Source organism: Ctenopharyngodon idella, chromosome 5 (genome assembly GCF_019924925.1).
Source record: "Ctenopharyngodon idella isolate HZGC_01 chromosome 5, HZGC01, whole genome shotgun sequence".
NCBI classification, from domain to species: domain Eukaryota; kingdom Metazoa; phylum Chordata; class Actinopteri; order Cypriniformes; family Xenocyprididae; genus Ctenopharyngodon; species Ctenopharyngodon idella.
This window is the reverse complement of record NC_067224.1, coordinates 4,127,699-4,143,579: the sequence shown is the minus strand read 5'-3', so window position 1 is coordinate 4,143,579 and position 15,881 is coordinate 4,127,699. Positions and strand designations below refer to the sequence as shown.

General features: G+C 38.8%; 1 protein-coding gene across 1 annotated transcript; it reads right to left on the bottom strand.

Annotated features, from left to right (window-relative positions):
- Nucleotides 1-3,682: 3,682 nt before the first annotated feature.
- On the bottom strand, nt 3,683-13,433 carry casr (calcium-sensing receptor). Its single transcript, XM_051894334.1, has 6 exons — nt 12,831-13,433; nt 11,955-12,261; nt 8,879-9,718; nt 8,490-8,720; nt 7,363-7,486; nt 3,683-5,171 (listed from the first exon to the last, which is right to left on the bottom strand). Exons 1-6 carry the CDS (start codon nt 13,025-13,027, stop codon nt 4,033-4,035), a joined length of 2,838 nt encoding a protein of 945 aa, XP_051750294.1. The 5' UTR covers nt 13,028-13,433; the 3' UTR covers nt 3,683-4,032.
- Between the last annotated feature and the right edge of the window lie 2,448 nt (nt 13,434-15,881).

Genomic DNA, 15,881 nt, shown 5'->3' with positions numbered 1-15,881 from the left:
TCCAGGGTGCGGTTATCCCTATTGCTTGTACACTTTTTTCTACCACATCTTTTCCTTCCCTTCGCCTCTCTATTAATGTGCTTGGACACAGAGCTCTGTGAACAGCCAGCCTCTTTTGCAATGACCTTTTGTGTCTTGCCCTCCTTGTGCAAGGTGTCAATGGTCGTCTTTTGGACAACTGTCAAGTCAGTAGTCTTCCCCATGATTGTGTAGCCTACAGAACTAGACTGAGAGACCATTTAAAGGCCTTTGCAGGTGTTTTGAGTTAATTAGCTGATTAGAGTGTGGCACCAGGTGTCTTCAATATTGAACCTTTTCACAATATTCTAATTTTCTGAGATACTGAATTTGGGATTTTCCTTAGTTGTCAGTTATAATCATCAAAATTAAAAGAAATAAACATTTGAAATATATCAGTCTGTGTGTAATGAATGAATATAATATACAAGTTTCACTTTTTGAATAGAATTAGTGAAATAAATCGAACTTTTTGATGATATTCTAATTATATGACCAGCACCTGTACGATAGGATGCTGCTTCCCCATCTTTCATTTTCCTCGATGTCGCTAAATATAATTTAATTAATATTGACTTTTCATCGGAACATCAGCATTTATGAGATTCCATCTGAAGATCTTAAGTTAAATGGGGAAAAAATCAGTCACTTTCTCTATATTCATTACTATTCATTTTATATTATTTTTCTGTTACCGTTATATCTTATGTTGTGTGCTGTGTTTGTCTTCACAAGTTAAAATCACCACAAAATCAAAATGAACAGTTGTTATTTTTTATGGAATACTGCAGTATTTATTATAAATGATTTATCCGTGCATCCGTTTGAAAAAAAAAAAAATATTAATGTGCCCTCGAAATCTTTAATTAAAAAAACTTCCCCTCCCTCTTGCAGCAGCATCTCTTTACTGATGACGTGTTTACTGGCGCGAGGGCGGGGAAACCTGTCACTCACACAAGATCCACTAATAGCAATCCCCAAAATCCAAACATCCAATCAATTCCCATGGACAAAATCAAGTCAAAATCATTTTTCTTGTTTGAAAAGCCGTTTCACTCGGATCAAAATAGGGAAGAAAAGACTCGCAACTTCTGTTTCGTGCCGACTTTAATAACAAGTAGGTAGATAATGGATGGTCTCAAGGTTTTTCAATTCACAGGATGATGTTGTTAAAGGTGCAATGTGTAAGTTTTAGGAGGATCTATTGACATAAATGCAATATAATATACATAACTATGTTTTCAGTGGTGTATAAAGACCTTACATAATGAACCATTATGTTTTTATTACCTAAGAATGAGCCATTTCTATCTACATACACCGCAGGTCCACTTACATGTTAAGTCGCCATGTTGCGCACACATGATTCTACAGTAGCCCTAAACGGACAAACTGCTCTACAGAGCGTGTTTTCTTGACTGGCTACTCTCTGCTGTCTCAGACGACGGCATCTTTGTCCTGTGCTGACCACCGTAGCTTCTCTATATTGCAATTCGCAACCTCATCGCTAGATGCTGCTAAAATTTACACCTTTAAGTAGTAATATTACATTGCTTGTGCTTTAGTAAAATGCATTTGCGCTGTCCAGTTGAAATTAGAGTATCAAGCACTGAGAAAGTTATCTGCTTATTTTACCATCACTTCATTTCCCCTAGGGTTGCTGGTCTGCGTAACAAAACTAGCCCAATGGCCAATCAAAAATAGCCTAAAGACCATATCTCAAATATCAAAACTCAAAATATGTAATTCCTATACGTAAAATACATATTTTACAGTCACTTTTAGGCAAAATGAAAACCACTATATCGTAGTGATCATTAACACAGCTCAAAGGCTCCCTACCAGTGGCCCTCCTTCACAAAACAACTTCTAGCAGTTTTATCATTGGTAGAATATATAATATTTAAATACAAGCATTTCAATCAAATATAATTAATGCAATATGTCAAACCTTTAACCTGTGGGAGAAGAAAAAACAATCCACGGCAAGAATATAAATATAATATGAATTGAAGTCAGTGTTCAAAAATTTCTCCTTGCCTTCCCCCGATTCACAATGGCAAGATTGTAATAATGATTTAGCTTGAGCTGTTGAGTCTGATTTATGGGAAATGTCCATAAAACAATGTGGATACATCAGGTCAGTAAACAGTGATACGTTTTTCCAGCTGTGTGTTGTTCAGAGGGAGGTGTGCTAGTTCTGACAGCTTGTAGCTATAAGAATCACTCAAAAAGGCAAATATCTGAGGGGTCATCCTCAGAAACCTCATTCTGAGAAGAGCTTGCATGCAAAAGAGGAATGTGTAGAGCCTATAATCAACATAGTGGTATTACAGGCTCTGTTACTTTCACTTTTTGCTTGTAATCTCTTCTATAAACAAGGTTTATTTCTTTTAAAAATGAATGAATCCTCAGATGGCATGCCTTTTTGAATGATCCATAGAACAATTTCCAAAAATGTTGCTATGAATAATTTATAAAACGTGTGTATGCACAAAAAAGTTTCCTAAATGCATCCCTTTTTATAAATCCCAGTTCATCTTAAATTAAAGCGCAATCAACTGCATCTACTGCCAACTAATATCTCTTTATGGTTCAGAAGTCATCAATAGGCAAGAAATACAGCATGCTCTTGGCAGTGTTGCCAACTGCTTTCAACTGAAAGTAGCTAAAACTGGTAGCTAAATAATGGCAAATTCATTGATCTATATAAATATGAATAGAGATCAGTGGGCAAAATAAGAATCTAGATAAGGTTTGTCCAAGAAGTTGCTAGATTTGTCCCTAAACTTTTGAAAAAAGTCTCAAAAGGGGCAGTGAAGTCACTAAATCTAGTGACAAAATCCCTAAATTGGCAACACTGGCTCTTGGACAAACTTTTGCCAAACTTTTTTTCATATGCTCTTCAGTTAGCATATGCACAAAGACTTTATATGTAGGAAGACGGTGCACTCCTATTATTTATAAATGGGAGAAGTGCAACACCCAAAATGGCGAATGAACCGCGCCTTCTAATTGAAAGAGCCAATCGTTGATTAGTAAAGTCACCCCGTCACTGCAGCTGCGGTTGCTGCGCACTGACTGGTCTAGCATGAAAATCAAGCTTTTTTTTTTTTTTTTTTTTTAAACCTATTTAAACATAAGAAACAAGGTTTATGAGACTGTTGTCAGATTTCATTTGTGTTTTTTAAAAATATAATTTAATCGTAAGCTTAGTGAACAGTTTGAGAATTTGATGTTTCCCAATTCAAAAAATAGGAGCTGCACTTGGACATTTCGAAGATGGCCGCCAAGTGAAATGACTTGTCTTAAAGGGACTTTGATATGCATAAGAACATTTTTATATCAAGTTCTGCATTTATAAATCCAGATTTGTTCCTCAGTTTTTATGTAGAATAAAATGTATGGAATTTATTATCAAATACAATCCTATGTATGTTGTATAAATGAGGCCCTGGTTTAATATTTTAAAATATTTGTAAAAAATTTAAATTACTAAAGAGGATGAAAGCTTCAGGACAAGGATTTCGATGAGCACATTACTCCTCTAAAGCAGTGGTTCTCCACCCTGTTCCTGGAGCAGTGTTCAAGACCTCTGGCACGAATGTAAACTGGAGACATAGTACTATTATCATAGGGATTAGAAAATCACATTAGACATAAATCAAGTGTTTTTGTTTTATTTATCTGCTTCTGTGTTACATGTGAGACATTTAGCAGACACCTTAAAAAGAGTGACGTAAAAAGTGCCTATGAAAGACTGCTGTGGTCAACAAATGGCTTGCACGCAAATGTCTCTTTTGTGTCAGTGAGTTATGGCAGGTCCAAGTATTGTTGACAGAGATTAGTCCATGCCTGAAGACTGGGAGGGGTTCTGGCTGTTTTCACATTTAGTGGAGGTTGATTACCGAAAATGACCTTGGAGAAAATGACTTTTGGAGCCTGATACGACTATTGTGATACCACCGCTGATTACAATACCAGCCATATTCTTTATCCAAAAGTTCATGTTAATCATTTCACCGAGTTCTTTCTAGCTTCCTCAAAGCTCAAGGAGAGACTGACTGTTCCACTTCCAAAGCTCACCCTTGGTTTTTGACTATGTCTGCGTGTAGAGGGGGACTCATTCCCATTGGTCTTCAGGCTGATTGATGAAGAGGGCGAGGAGGCAGAGGACCCACCCACACTGCCTGACCTCTTTCTGGAGGCAGAGCTGTGCCGTAGCGTCGCCTTCGCTGCTGCTTTGAACGAATGAGCTGCTGTGCTACAGCGAACCTCCTCAATTGTGTTCCTGGATGGTTTTAAGAGAATGATGTACACCTTGTTGAAAAAGATGCAGGCTAGCAAACTGAAGCTGGAAGCCAGAATGGCAATGACCTCAACCGCTGAGACAAATTTGCCATACGTGCTGAAGTATGCAGGGATGAAGGAGATCCAAACAATGAAAAAAATTAGCATACTAAATGTTATGAACTTGGCCTCTGTGAAGTTTTCAGGAAGTTTCCGAGACTTGAATGCAAAGAAGAAACAGATGGCAGCCAGCAGGCATGTGTAGCCAATGAGGAATCCCAACGCCATCATGGAGCCCTCATTACAGGTGATAAAGATGATCTCATCAATGTCATAGTTCTTGTAACTCCCTGGTGGAGCATTGTACAACCAAACCACGCAGATCATCACTTGCACAAATGTGAACAGGAACACTAGTAAGAACTGCAGGTTCAGTCCCCACCATTTACGGTGGAGACTGGTGGGGATTTTGGCTTCAAACACCAGTAGGACACGATTGGTTTTAACCAGAATGCAAGAGATGCATAACACAAAGCTGATTCCAAAGGCTGGTTGCCGTACACGGCATGTCCAGTCCTGTGGTTCGCCTATGAAAATAAGAGAGCTAGAGAAACAACAGATAAGTGAGAACAGCAAAAGAAATGACAGCTCTCGGTTGGATGCTTTCACAACTGGAGTATCACGGAATTGCACAAAAACACCCAACACAAAAGCTGTTAACAGAACCCCAAGCACTGCAAATAAGGCCAAAGCGATCCCAAAAGGTTCGGTCCAGGACAGATACTCAATCTCCTTCAGAAAGCAGGAAGTGTGATTGCCGTTAGACCAGGAGTTGTTTGGGCATTTAGAGCAAACACTGGCATCTGTGGAGAAAAGAGCAAACATTTTTATTGTTTTGTTTTTTTAACATGTTTCAGTTAATAATGAGGAGTATAATCTTTACATTTATTAATCTTTGTTAATGCTGGTAAATAAAATGTAGTTATTCATTGTTTGTTCATGTTAATTCAAAGTGCATTAATGTTAACTGATACAACTTTTGATTTTAAGGGTAAGTTTACATGACAACGGTGTACTAAAAACAGATTTTCCTTTGCACTTTTCACATACAGACATCAACATTGCCTAAAGCAGTGGTTCTCAACCACATTCCTGGAGGCCCACCAACACTGCACATTTTGCATGTCTCCTTTGTCTGACACACCCATTTTAGATCTTTGAGTCACTACTAATGAGCTGATAACCCTAATCAGGTGTGTTTAATTAAGGAGACATGCAAAATGTGCAGTGTTGGTGGACCTCCAGGAATGTGGTTGAGAAACACTGGCCTAAAGTATCCCCGTTCACACGGATCCGCGAAAACGATGAAAAAAGACTGTATTATTCATGCCAGGCCAATAGTTGGCGGTCACTTTGTAAAGAAACTCTAAGCGCCTATAGACTGAACATGTAATACGCATGCGCATGACGTCACCGTTTTCACAAATTTGTGTTTTTGTAGTTTACACTGAGACAATAATGGTATAATTTTTAACGATTTGCACTTTGAAACCCATTTTCAAAAGTTTGCATTTTCAGGCCCCCAAAATAACATATAAATGAATGGCCAAAATGCATAAAAAGATTTCCATTTTGAGTTAAAACGGTGTCATGTAAACAGCGCCTAAAAATGTCATTATCAATTGATCAAATTAACTATAACTACGAATAATAAATGAAGAACAGTGGTAGCCATTTCTGCTCCTGGAGAGCTACCATCCTGCAGACTTTGGTTCCAGCCCTGGTTTAACATGCCTGTAATTTTCAAGTAATCCTGAACACCTTGATTAGCTGGTTCAGGTGTGTTTGATTAGGGTTGGAACTAAACTCTGCAGGATGGTAGCCCTCCAGGAGTCCTCCTGCAGAATTTAGCTCCAACACACCTGCCAGAACTTTTCTAGTAGTGATGTTCAATTCTTGAATTAATCGTTCTTTTAAGCCGATAACTGGTTGAGTCAGTTCACAGAATCGGACTGAATCGAATTTTAGATCCGGTTTCATGAGGTAAGACACACATCCAAAGTAGCATGCTCACTCCTTGCGCAGCACCGAATGAGCCAATGAGCATGTCCATACGGTTTATTAAACCAAAGAACCAGTTTGAAATTAACAATTCAACAAACCTAATCAAAAAGAACCAAATGAGCAGGTTCCAGCTGTCAACGTTTTTTTTGAGGGTTCGTTAATTTCAAACTGGTTCTTTGATTTAATAAGCCATCTGCACATGCTCATTCAGTGCTACGCAAGAAGCGTGCATGATACTTCGATGTGAGTCATCAACCCGGAACTAAAGTTCGATTCCATGAACTGGCTCGACCAATTACTGACTTCAAAGAACAATTCATTCAAGAATCAAACATCACTAGATTCTAGAGATCCTAAAGCAGATGCTGTCTCATTTAGAAGGCTACAGTTTCTGACATTTTCAGTGCGTGAGATTGTCCTGTTTTGTTGTTGCCGGTATGCCAGAGCATGAGCTCTTGAAGCTCCACCCTCTTTTTGCATTTAAAGGGACAGACCCAAAATTGCCAAAAAATGTGGCAAATTTAACATGTTATAAAAAATTATCTGTAGGGTAATTTGAGCTAAAACTTCACATACACATTCTGGGGACATCAAAGACTTTTTTTTTTAAATCTTATTTATTCTAAAGACTTATTTTGTAAAAAGGGGCATAATAGGTCCCCTTTAAGTGATAACCTGTTTCCTCATAAAAACAGTTTATTCAGTATACTGAAGCCTCTCCTCCATTGACATCTATTCAAAAACTTTTTTTTCGCTAACCCTCAAGGCTCTGTCTTGTGAAGAAGCTCTGTCTAAAGACCTTGATTAACTGGTTTAGGTGTGTTTAATTAATTAAGGGCTAGAAATATACTCTGCTGGAAGGTGGTCCTTCAAGAACAGGACTGAACACCCCTGCTTAAGGTCTTGGCTCAAGTTTGTATACTTTGATACTGTCTCTTTTCACCATTGTTGCTTCCACCAGAAAAAAGTTAACTGTTCTAATTTGCTAACCTTTATGATCACTGTACTCCCCATCTGAACACTCTGTACACTCAAAGCAGCATGTGGGTTTGCCATCAATAATTCCTTTTCTGGTTCCAGGTTCACACTCCTCGCTACAGTTGGAAAATGGTACCTAGCAGAGAAAAGAGAAACAATGTATTGTCTTGTGTAATACAACAAGTCACATCTGCTGCTGTAAGTGATTGGACAAGGATCCTTTGGGTCAGCCATTAGTTAAAGGGTTAGTTCACCCAAAAATTCAGCTAACATAAATAAAGCACATCAAATATGGTAAATGGAAGCTCAACCAAACTTGCTTGATGCGTGAAAACAAACCTCATTGTTTCTTGAGGAAGCTTAAATGTGTTGGCATGACACGCAAGAATGAACCTCATCGGTTCTCGCATGTCAAGACTGAGCTTCTGTTTATCAAATTTAAGTGCTCTATGTGCTCTGCTAAAGCCCTGCTAAAGTGACCGTGTCTCTTCAGAAGCCTTTGATTAAACTACTGGATTCATATGGATTTCTTTTATGATCTCTTTATGAACGTTTAATATAATGATGGGCCGATTTCACAACACTGCTTCGGAGCTTTACGAATCGAATCAGTGACTCGGAGGTCCCCAAAGTCACTTGATTTCAACAGTTTAGCCGTTTGATAGGAGATCCGAGTCACTGATTTGATTCGTAAAGCTCTGAAGCAGTGTTGTGAAATCGACCCATCACTATATTGTTGAAAAATCGTTATTTTGTTTTTTTGGTGCACAAAAAGTATTATCGTCGTTTTATAATATTAAGGTAGAACCACTGAACTCACATGAACTGTTTTAAATATGTTTTTAGTACCTTTATGGATCTTGAGAGAGGAAATGTCATTGCTTTGAATGCAGGCCTCACTGAGCCATCGGATTTAATCAAAAATATCTTCATTTGCGTTCCGAAGATGAATGAAGGTCTTACGGGTGTAGAACGACATGAGGGTGAGTAATTAATGACATTATTTTCATTTTTGGGTGAACTAACCCTTTAATCTTTGGGTGAACTATCACTTTAATAAAAGCTAGGATAAATACATAAAATTTGCTCTAATCTAAGTGCCAAGAAATTTGGGTACTGTATGTTTTATGCTTACTCACCTCAGTAAGATGGCCGTTCCACAGTATTTTTGTCTTGTCAATGGAAAGTTTGGCCCCGTTCTTGTTATGTATGCTGTAATAACCAACTTCCTTAAATACAACAGACCCATCCTCAGGAGATCGATGCCAGTTTATAATGGTATAATTTGCTGAGAGCTCACTGCCGTTGTCAAAACGCACCCTCTCCCCCATGCTGTTTATGAAGTTGAGGTGTCTCAGTTGTTTCAGAACCTTTTAGAATTAAAAAAGGAGAGAGGCATGTGAATATTATTATGCTTTTGTGAAACTTTCTTAGAATTGAGAAGAGCAGAGGGGAAATTTCTTGAATACTGCAACAGGAAATTCTTGTGCAGCTTAGAAATATATATGTAGTATGGTAATTAACTCACCTGCCATGCTTCAACTTTCCTAATGTCTGCACAAGAGCCATTAGCAAACAATCCTTTTCCAGGTGTGCAGGTAAGTATGTCCTGAAGTGCCTGTGCTATGGCATAAACAGCCACGTACACATTGTAAGAAATCCTTAGGTGCGTGTAGTCCAGGTACGGTGTCTCTACACTTGCAATGTCCTCTTCACCAGTGCACAGTGGTCTGAAACTTGTACTGCCATTTTCACTTTCCTCATTCCTTGGACTATCTTCTAGGTAGCAGTTAAAAGTCTCTTCCCAAAATTCCCTCACAAATTCATTATGGCTGGACTTCTTTGGATGGACTTGCTGTAAGAATTCTTTAAAGCCAGGTATGTTCCCAGCCCTCAGTGCAAAGCCAATCGTTCCACCCATGACATCAAGGTACTCTGGCTTGGCAACCAGGCTAGAGCTGGCCCATGCCTCACTCGCCAACCAGACGCGGTCTGTGACATTTCGCCTCACCATCTCTTTAATAAGTGGCTCAATATCTGGTCCACTAGCAAACACAGCAATGACCCTGGCGGTTGAGTTTTCAATGCGGTCTGCCAGACGGCGAATCTCAGCTTCATCAATGTATTGTGAAATTAAAACATTGAGATCGATGCAGATGTCCCTATGAAACATTTCATTTTCAAACTTTTCAATACCCGGACGGCCATATTCATCATCAGAGGCGATAGCAATTACCCAGTTCCACTGGAAGTGGTCAATGATGGCAGCCATAGCAATAGCCTGATACTCATCTGTAGGGATAGTTCTCATGAAGGATTTGTACTGATTCTTGTTGCTCAAAAGTCGACTGGATGAAGCATAGCTGATCTGAAAGACAGTAGAGTTGAGAGGGACAGTTATAAGAAAAATATAATTTATAAAATGACAGTTCATAGTGACCATACCTTTCAAGCTACAAAAAAATAGTAGTATGTATGGATCATATGCTATATTTCAAATGCTCCAAAGCTGTTGGACCCCACTGAGTATGGAAAAAAGTACTATTGAAGTCAATGGGCCAATCAACTGTTTGGCTACCTATATTTTTCAAAATATCTTATTTTGCATTCAGCAGAAGAAAGAAATTCATACAGGTTTGGAACAACTAGATGGTGAGTAAGTGATGACAGAATTTTAATTTGGGTAAACTATCCCTTTAAAGCATTTCTTAAAGGGGACATATTATGCAAAATTCACTTTTATAAGGCGTTTGAACACAGATATGTGTCCACAGTGTGTGTTAACAACCAACCTATAATGGTAAAAATCCACCCACTCTTTTCTTTATAATCCCCATAAATCATAAACAGTCTCTCCAAACACGCGGTTCCAGATTTCCCCTACTCTTACGCAAGAGTAGGGAAGCCCTGCCCATGACTGGCGATGATCTGCTCTGTTAGCATAGATACCGCCCTGAGAGAGTCCGCCATTTCTGTTTACTTGCTGTAGCAGCTGGTGATATACAATGTCTGTGCCAAAAAATAAACCATTACAAATGTTCTGTTATTGGATGTACCAATGAACATGAGAGTTTCCATAGGGTCTTTACATCTGAGCCACTGAGGACACCGTGGTTGAATTTCATTTATGAAAGAAATGTGCCAAAGAAAGTCGGTAAAGTGTTATATATTTGCACAAATCCTTTTACGCTGGACTGCTTCACAAATGAGGGCCAGTTCAATGCTGGATTTGCACAAAAACATGACGGCACATGCTAGTCGATGAGTTGAATCAACTTAATTCCACAGCAACTACATAAATTTATCCACTGACTATTCAGAAACGTCTAGTTGCATTCTAAAAGTTTTAACTTCTTCCTGAGTCTCTCCATCAGTGTCGACTCCGGTTTGAACAATGTAAGGCTGAACACCGTTACTGACAATCCTCATTTTGGCTGTGTGAGATTCTCCAGCTTTGTTGTTGAAGTGTGAGCTGTTAAAGCTCCGCCCTCTTCTGGAAAGGGGGCCAGGAGCATCAGCTCATTTTCATTTAAAGGGACACACAAAAAAAACTGTGTGTTTTTGTTTACACACAAATAGGGGCAAATTTGACAAAATAATGATCTGTGGGGTATTCTGGGGACACCAGAGACTTATATTACATCTTGTGAAAAGGGGCATAATAGGTCCCATTTAAAGGTAATCCGGATGAGTGTAATCAGGGTGCGAACTACGGGGGAGCTAGGGGGAGCTCGGCTCCCCTTAATAAGACATGGGCTCCCCTGAAAACGTGATTTGTGAAATTTTGGGGGGTCTTAAAAAATATTGACAATGTGCTATTTTGAAATGCAATTTCAGTTTTGTGTAATGTGATCATTGTGATTATGTGTAAAATTGCAAAAATATCATTCATTCATGCATGACGGCGATTTAAACCTAATTTACTTCAATAAAGAAAATACATGCCATTCTTGTCATGAGCATCAAGTTGTGGGGGTGCTGCGGTGCAAATTCCACTCATGTTTAGTACATGTTAACTCAAAGATTCGTAGAAAAAATATAAACACTGGAGTTTGTGGTCAATTTTATGTTAAGGTAAGGGATGTTATTCCGTGTGGCTGGGTTGTTATAGGTCTGCGTGACTCTCGATGTCTTAGGCTTAATTGAACGGAGGAATTATGGTATTCCTCTGTAGCCTGACAAAAACTTTCACCGTTGTTCATATGAACTCAAAGACAGCCTGATGCTTTGTTTATAGACTATTTGTGGGCGACTGTTTGTTGTTTCACCTACCAATTCGTGTTGATAAAGTATAATAGGGTAAATCCTGAATAGTGATTTATCCTATATAGTGCTTGCATAAAGCAAGTGGTGCATACATTTGTAGCTGTTATGTATTTTTCTAAGTCATAAGTCTTCTTTTGAGGCACGCGCAAGCGCACGAAACAAAAATTATATAATAAAAAAAAAAAAAAAACAAAAAAAAAAACAAGTGGGCTCCCCCGAAGTCCACGGTATAGTTCGAACACTGAGTGTAATGCAACGGATGTCTCTAAAATCTTTTCTATTTTTCCACAGAAACTACTCTAATTAAACACTTAGAGATGTTAAAATTGCAAAACAACCTGAGGAATGTAGAAGAGGCCCACTAGATCAGCCACTGCTGTAGACACTGCAGATCCAGATGCTCCAACCACTGCAATGGTTGATGGGATGTTCCCTGTGCAGTTACAGAACTCATCCAAGTTGAGTGAATCAATCTTATTCTGTGCAACAAAGCTTAGCGACGCCTCTAGGGCCTTCGAAACAGTGTTGCATGTGTCAAATATGCGGTAGCCAAGTGTGATGTTTGGAAGAAGAGTAGAGCTGTTGTTGATCTCCTCTATAGCAAAGATCATAGATTGTAGCCAACGGAATCCACGAAAGTTATATCTGAAAAAAAGAAAGTGTAGTTCTATAAGGACTCACACTTTGGGTCATATTTTTCATTTACATTTTACATTTCAGACAAGTTAAACAATAAGGAATGGACCTAGAATTGACTAAACATTTAATTTGACAAAGAAAACAAGGCTGTGAGATAGACATACAATAAGTTTATTAGATTTTACTTATTTGTATACTTGGTGTATTTAAGGTAACAAAAACTAGTTAAGTCGGTTAGCTTAGTACAACCTATTGAACAGACTGAATATCTTTGTTTTCATTTACCTCATATTAAATATGGCTTGCTATGCTGATTTAAGTTCTTAAAAGTGGCATTTGTATGGTGTGTACTTGGAAAATAAATATTTTCCTAAATACACAAAACTCACAATTGTGTGACAAACTACCTAACTCATTAAATTGACTAAGTATACAAAAACAGATCTATGCTGGAAAAAACTGAATTTATAAACACTGTATAGTTAGAGTTAGTCATCAGAGTAATGTGTTAATTACCAAAGGTCAGTTAAACTTGAAAACCACATTTGGAGAAGCTGATCGTGTTGTGTTTATACCTGACACACTCAGTTGACTCTGGCCTTGCTGCAAGATCCTGGTCTTTGGAGGCCACCCCAAAGTGTATTGGGAAAAGCCCCCCCAGCAGTATGTCACCTGTCTTCTGGGCCCTCTGATATGGGCCATAGGTAGAAATTACACAGCTGAAACCCAATAGAACCAGGTAATGCAAGTAAAACTTCAGATGAAACCTCATTGCTTCAGTTGGATTCTAATGCGGCCTTCATGGAGCAAGGTAGATGTTGGCAGGGCAGCAAATCTTGGAATTTACACTAGTTTCGTCAATTCCCTCTTCAGTCAAAAAAAATTAAAATAAAATAAAATGCACTTCCTTTAGTGAATGGAATGAACAGATACGCAAAGTGTCAGAAGGACCAACACATTCTTGAGTGGTGAAGAAGCTCCCCAGTCTACCCACATTGCTGATCATGTACGGGTTTATTTGCGGATCTGTTGATCTTTTCGCTCCTTCCTCCAGTAAATTCCTCTCCTGTTCATTATGTGATGGATTGAGGAAACCACGGCCCATGAAAGTAATTTACAGTGCCACACAGTGTTTGGTTGAATGCTGAATATTCCTAAAGAAAACATAAAAGGGATACTGAGTTAAATGAACAAAACAGTAGAAAACAAAGAATGTTCTTATTTATGCAACAGTTCTTGAATTTGATTGGCCAAGCAGCATAGAGTGCAACAGTGCCCGCCCACTTTTTCAGCTGCCTTGGCTCCGGAATATTTTCCCTAAAGTAATTTTTTTTTCTTAAATCCATGAAACAAACCAGCCAGCTACGAAGTGAATCACAACATTACAAACTTTGATTTCAAACAAAAAAAGCATTTGAAAATCATAAATGGGTTTTCCCATTCTATACAATGCATCAATACACTGTATCTAATTTGCATATTGTGTTCTTGGAGCAACATGTAAAGAAAAAAGAAGTGTAAAAATGGGAGTAATAATTGGCAACATTTTCATAAGAATACCTAATATTTCATAGGCAATATTGATATATAATTTTCTTTCCCCATTCATTTGTTGTGTCTTCCAAAATGCCTGATTTACATGCTTTAAGTCCTGGTGTCCACTACAGTATCGATGTCTTGTTTCTCAACAGAAAGTTATATTCCTGATATGAAACCATAATTTCCTGAGATGATGATTTATGACAATTTGAAAATTAGTGAATTTAAACGATAATTACAAAATATTATATTTCCATAAGAGTGGTAAACTTGATCCATGTCAGATTTAAAGACCAAGGAGAAGTTGTTGTCCTGGTGAAACCTCCAAACATGAGGTATCTCTGAAAAGCCCTGAATCTGTTCTTAGGCTTGTTCAGGTGCATCAGCGCTACGCAGACCGATTGGCGTATGACAACAAAGTACTGCAAGAGCGATTCAAAAGCATAAGGAGTCGTTTGCACTCCAATCGCTCTCACGTTACTTTGATGTCACACGCCGATCGGCCAATCCATCTCGAACAAGCCTCTTTGCAGGACATCCAGACTTTAAACTGTGATACGTACGGTGTCAGAGAAATTTGCTAAAACAGAACATCCACTACAATGGACAAAAGTCTATGCTTGGGTCTCAGGAGTATATATATATATATATATATATATATATATATAGTTTGAGAGTATAGGGAAACTGACTCTACATCATTTGCAGTGCTTCATACGGGCGCTAAAGAATGAATAGGCAAAGTTGCATGAGACTATGGAAGGAAGGACTAAGGTGTTGGGAAGACTAATTAAAAATGAAATGACATGAAAGGTTGATCATGACACCTGCAGTGTTTACCAAGCTTTGATTACTGATGATCCAAAAACAAGTTCACTATTAAAAGAGCATCTGAACATCAGTTAAATAAAATATACACTGATTAGGCATAACATTATGACCACCTTCCTAATATTGTGTTGGTCCCCCTTTTGCTGCCAAAACAGCCCTGACCCGTCGAGGCATGGACTCCACTAGACCCCTGAAGGTGTGCTGTGGTATCTGGCACCAAGATGTTAGCAACAGATCCTTTAAGTCCTGTAAGTTGTGAGGTGGAGCCTCCATGGATCAGACTTGTTTGTTCAGCACATCCCACAGATGCTTGATTGGATTGAGATCTGGGGAATGTGGAGGTCAAGTCAACACCTCAAACTCGTTGTTGTGCTCCTCAAACCATTCCTGAACCATTTTTGCTTTGTGGCAGAGCACATTATCCTGCTGAAAGAGGCCACAGCCACCAAGGAATACCGTTTCCATGAAAGGGTGTACATGGTCTGCAGCAATGCTTAGGTAGGTGGTACGTGTCAAAGTAACATCTACATGGATGGCACGACCCAAGGTATCCCAGCAGAACATTGGCCCAAAGCATCACACTGCCTCCGCCGGCTTGCCTTCTTCCCATAGTGCATCCTGGTGCCGTGTGTTCCCCAGGAAAGCGACACACACGCACCTGGCCATCCACGTGATGTAAAAGAAAATGTGATTCATCAGACCAGGCCACCTTCTTCCATTGCTCCGTGGTCCAGTTCTGATGTTCACGTGCCCACCGTTGGCGCTTTCGGCGGTGGACAGGGGTCAGCATGGGCACCCTGACTGGTCTGCAGCTATGCAGCCCCATACGCAACAAACTGTGATGTTCTGTGTATTCTGACACCTTTCTATCAGAACCAGCATTAACTTCTTGAGCAATTTGAGCTACAGTAGCTCGTCTGTTGAATCTGTGTTCTTATAGTTATTATTTTGGAATAAATGTATAAATACTTAAAAAATGAACTTGATGAGAAATGTTTATTAAATATAACATTGACTACACTGTTAGTAAAAATACAAAATAGAATTGTGTAGTGCTCCGTAAAGCTGAGCCCTCTATCACATGATGTAATGAGCTCAACTTGACCTTCGATGGTAAATGAAGTCATAGTCATGTCACTGAATTAACCCTCATGTTGTGTTAGAGTCATTTTGGCCCGGAGTTTCTTTATGCCAAAAATGTTAGTTAATGTTATCACATTAGACTAAAACTTACTAACTTTGCTCACACAGGGAAA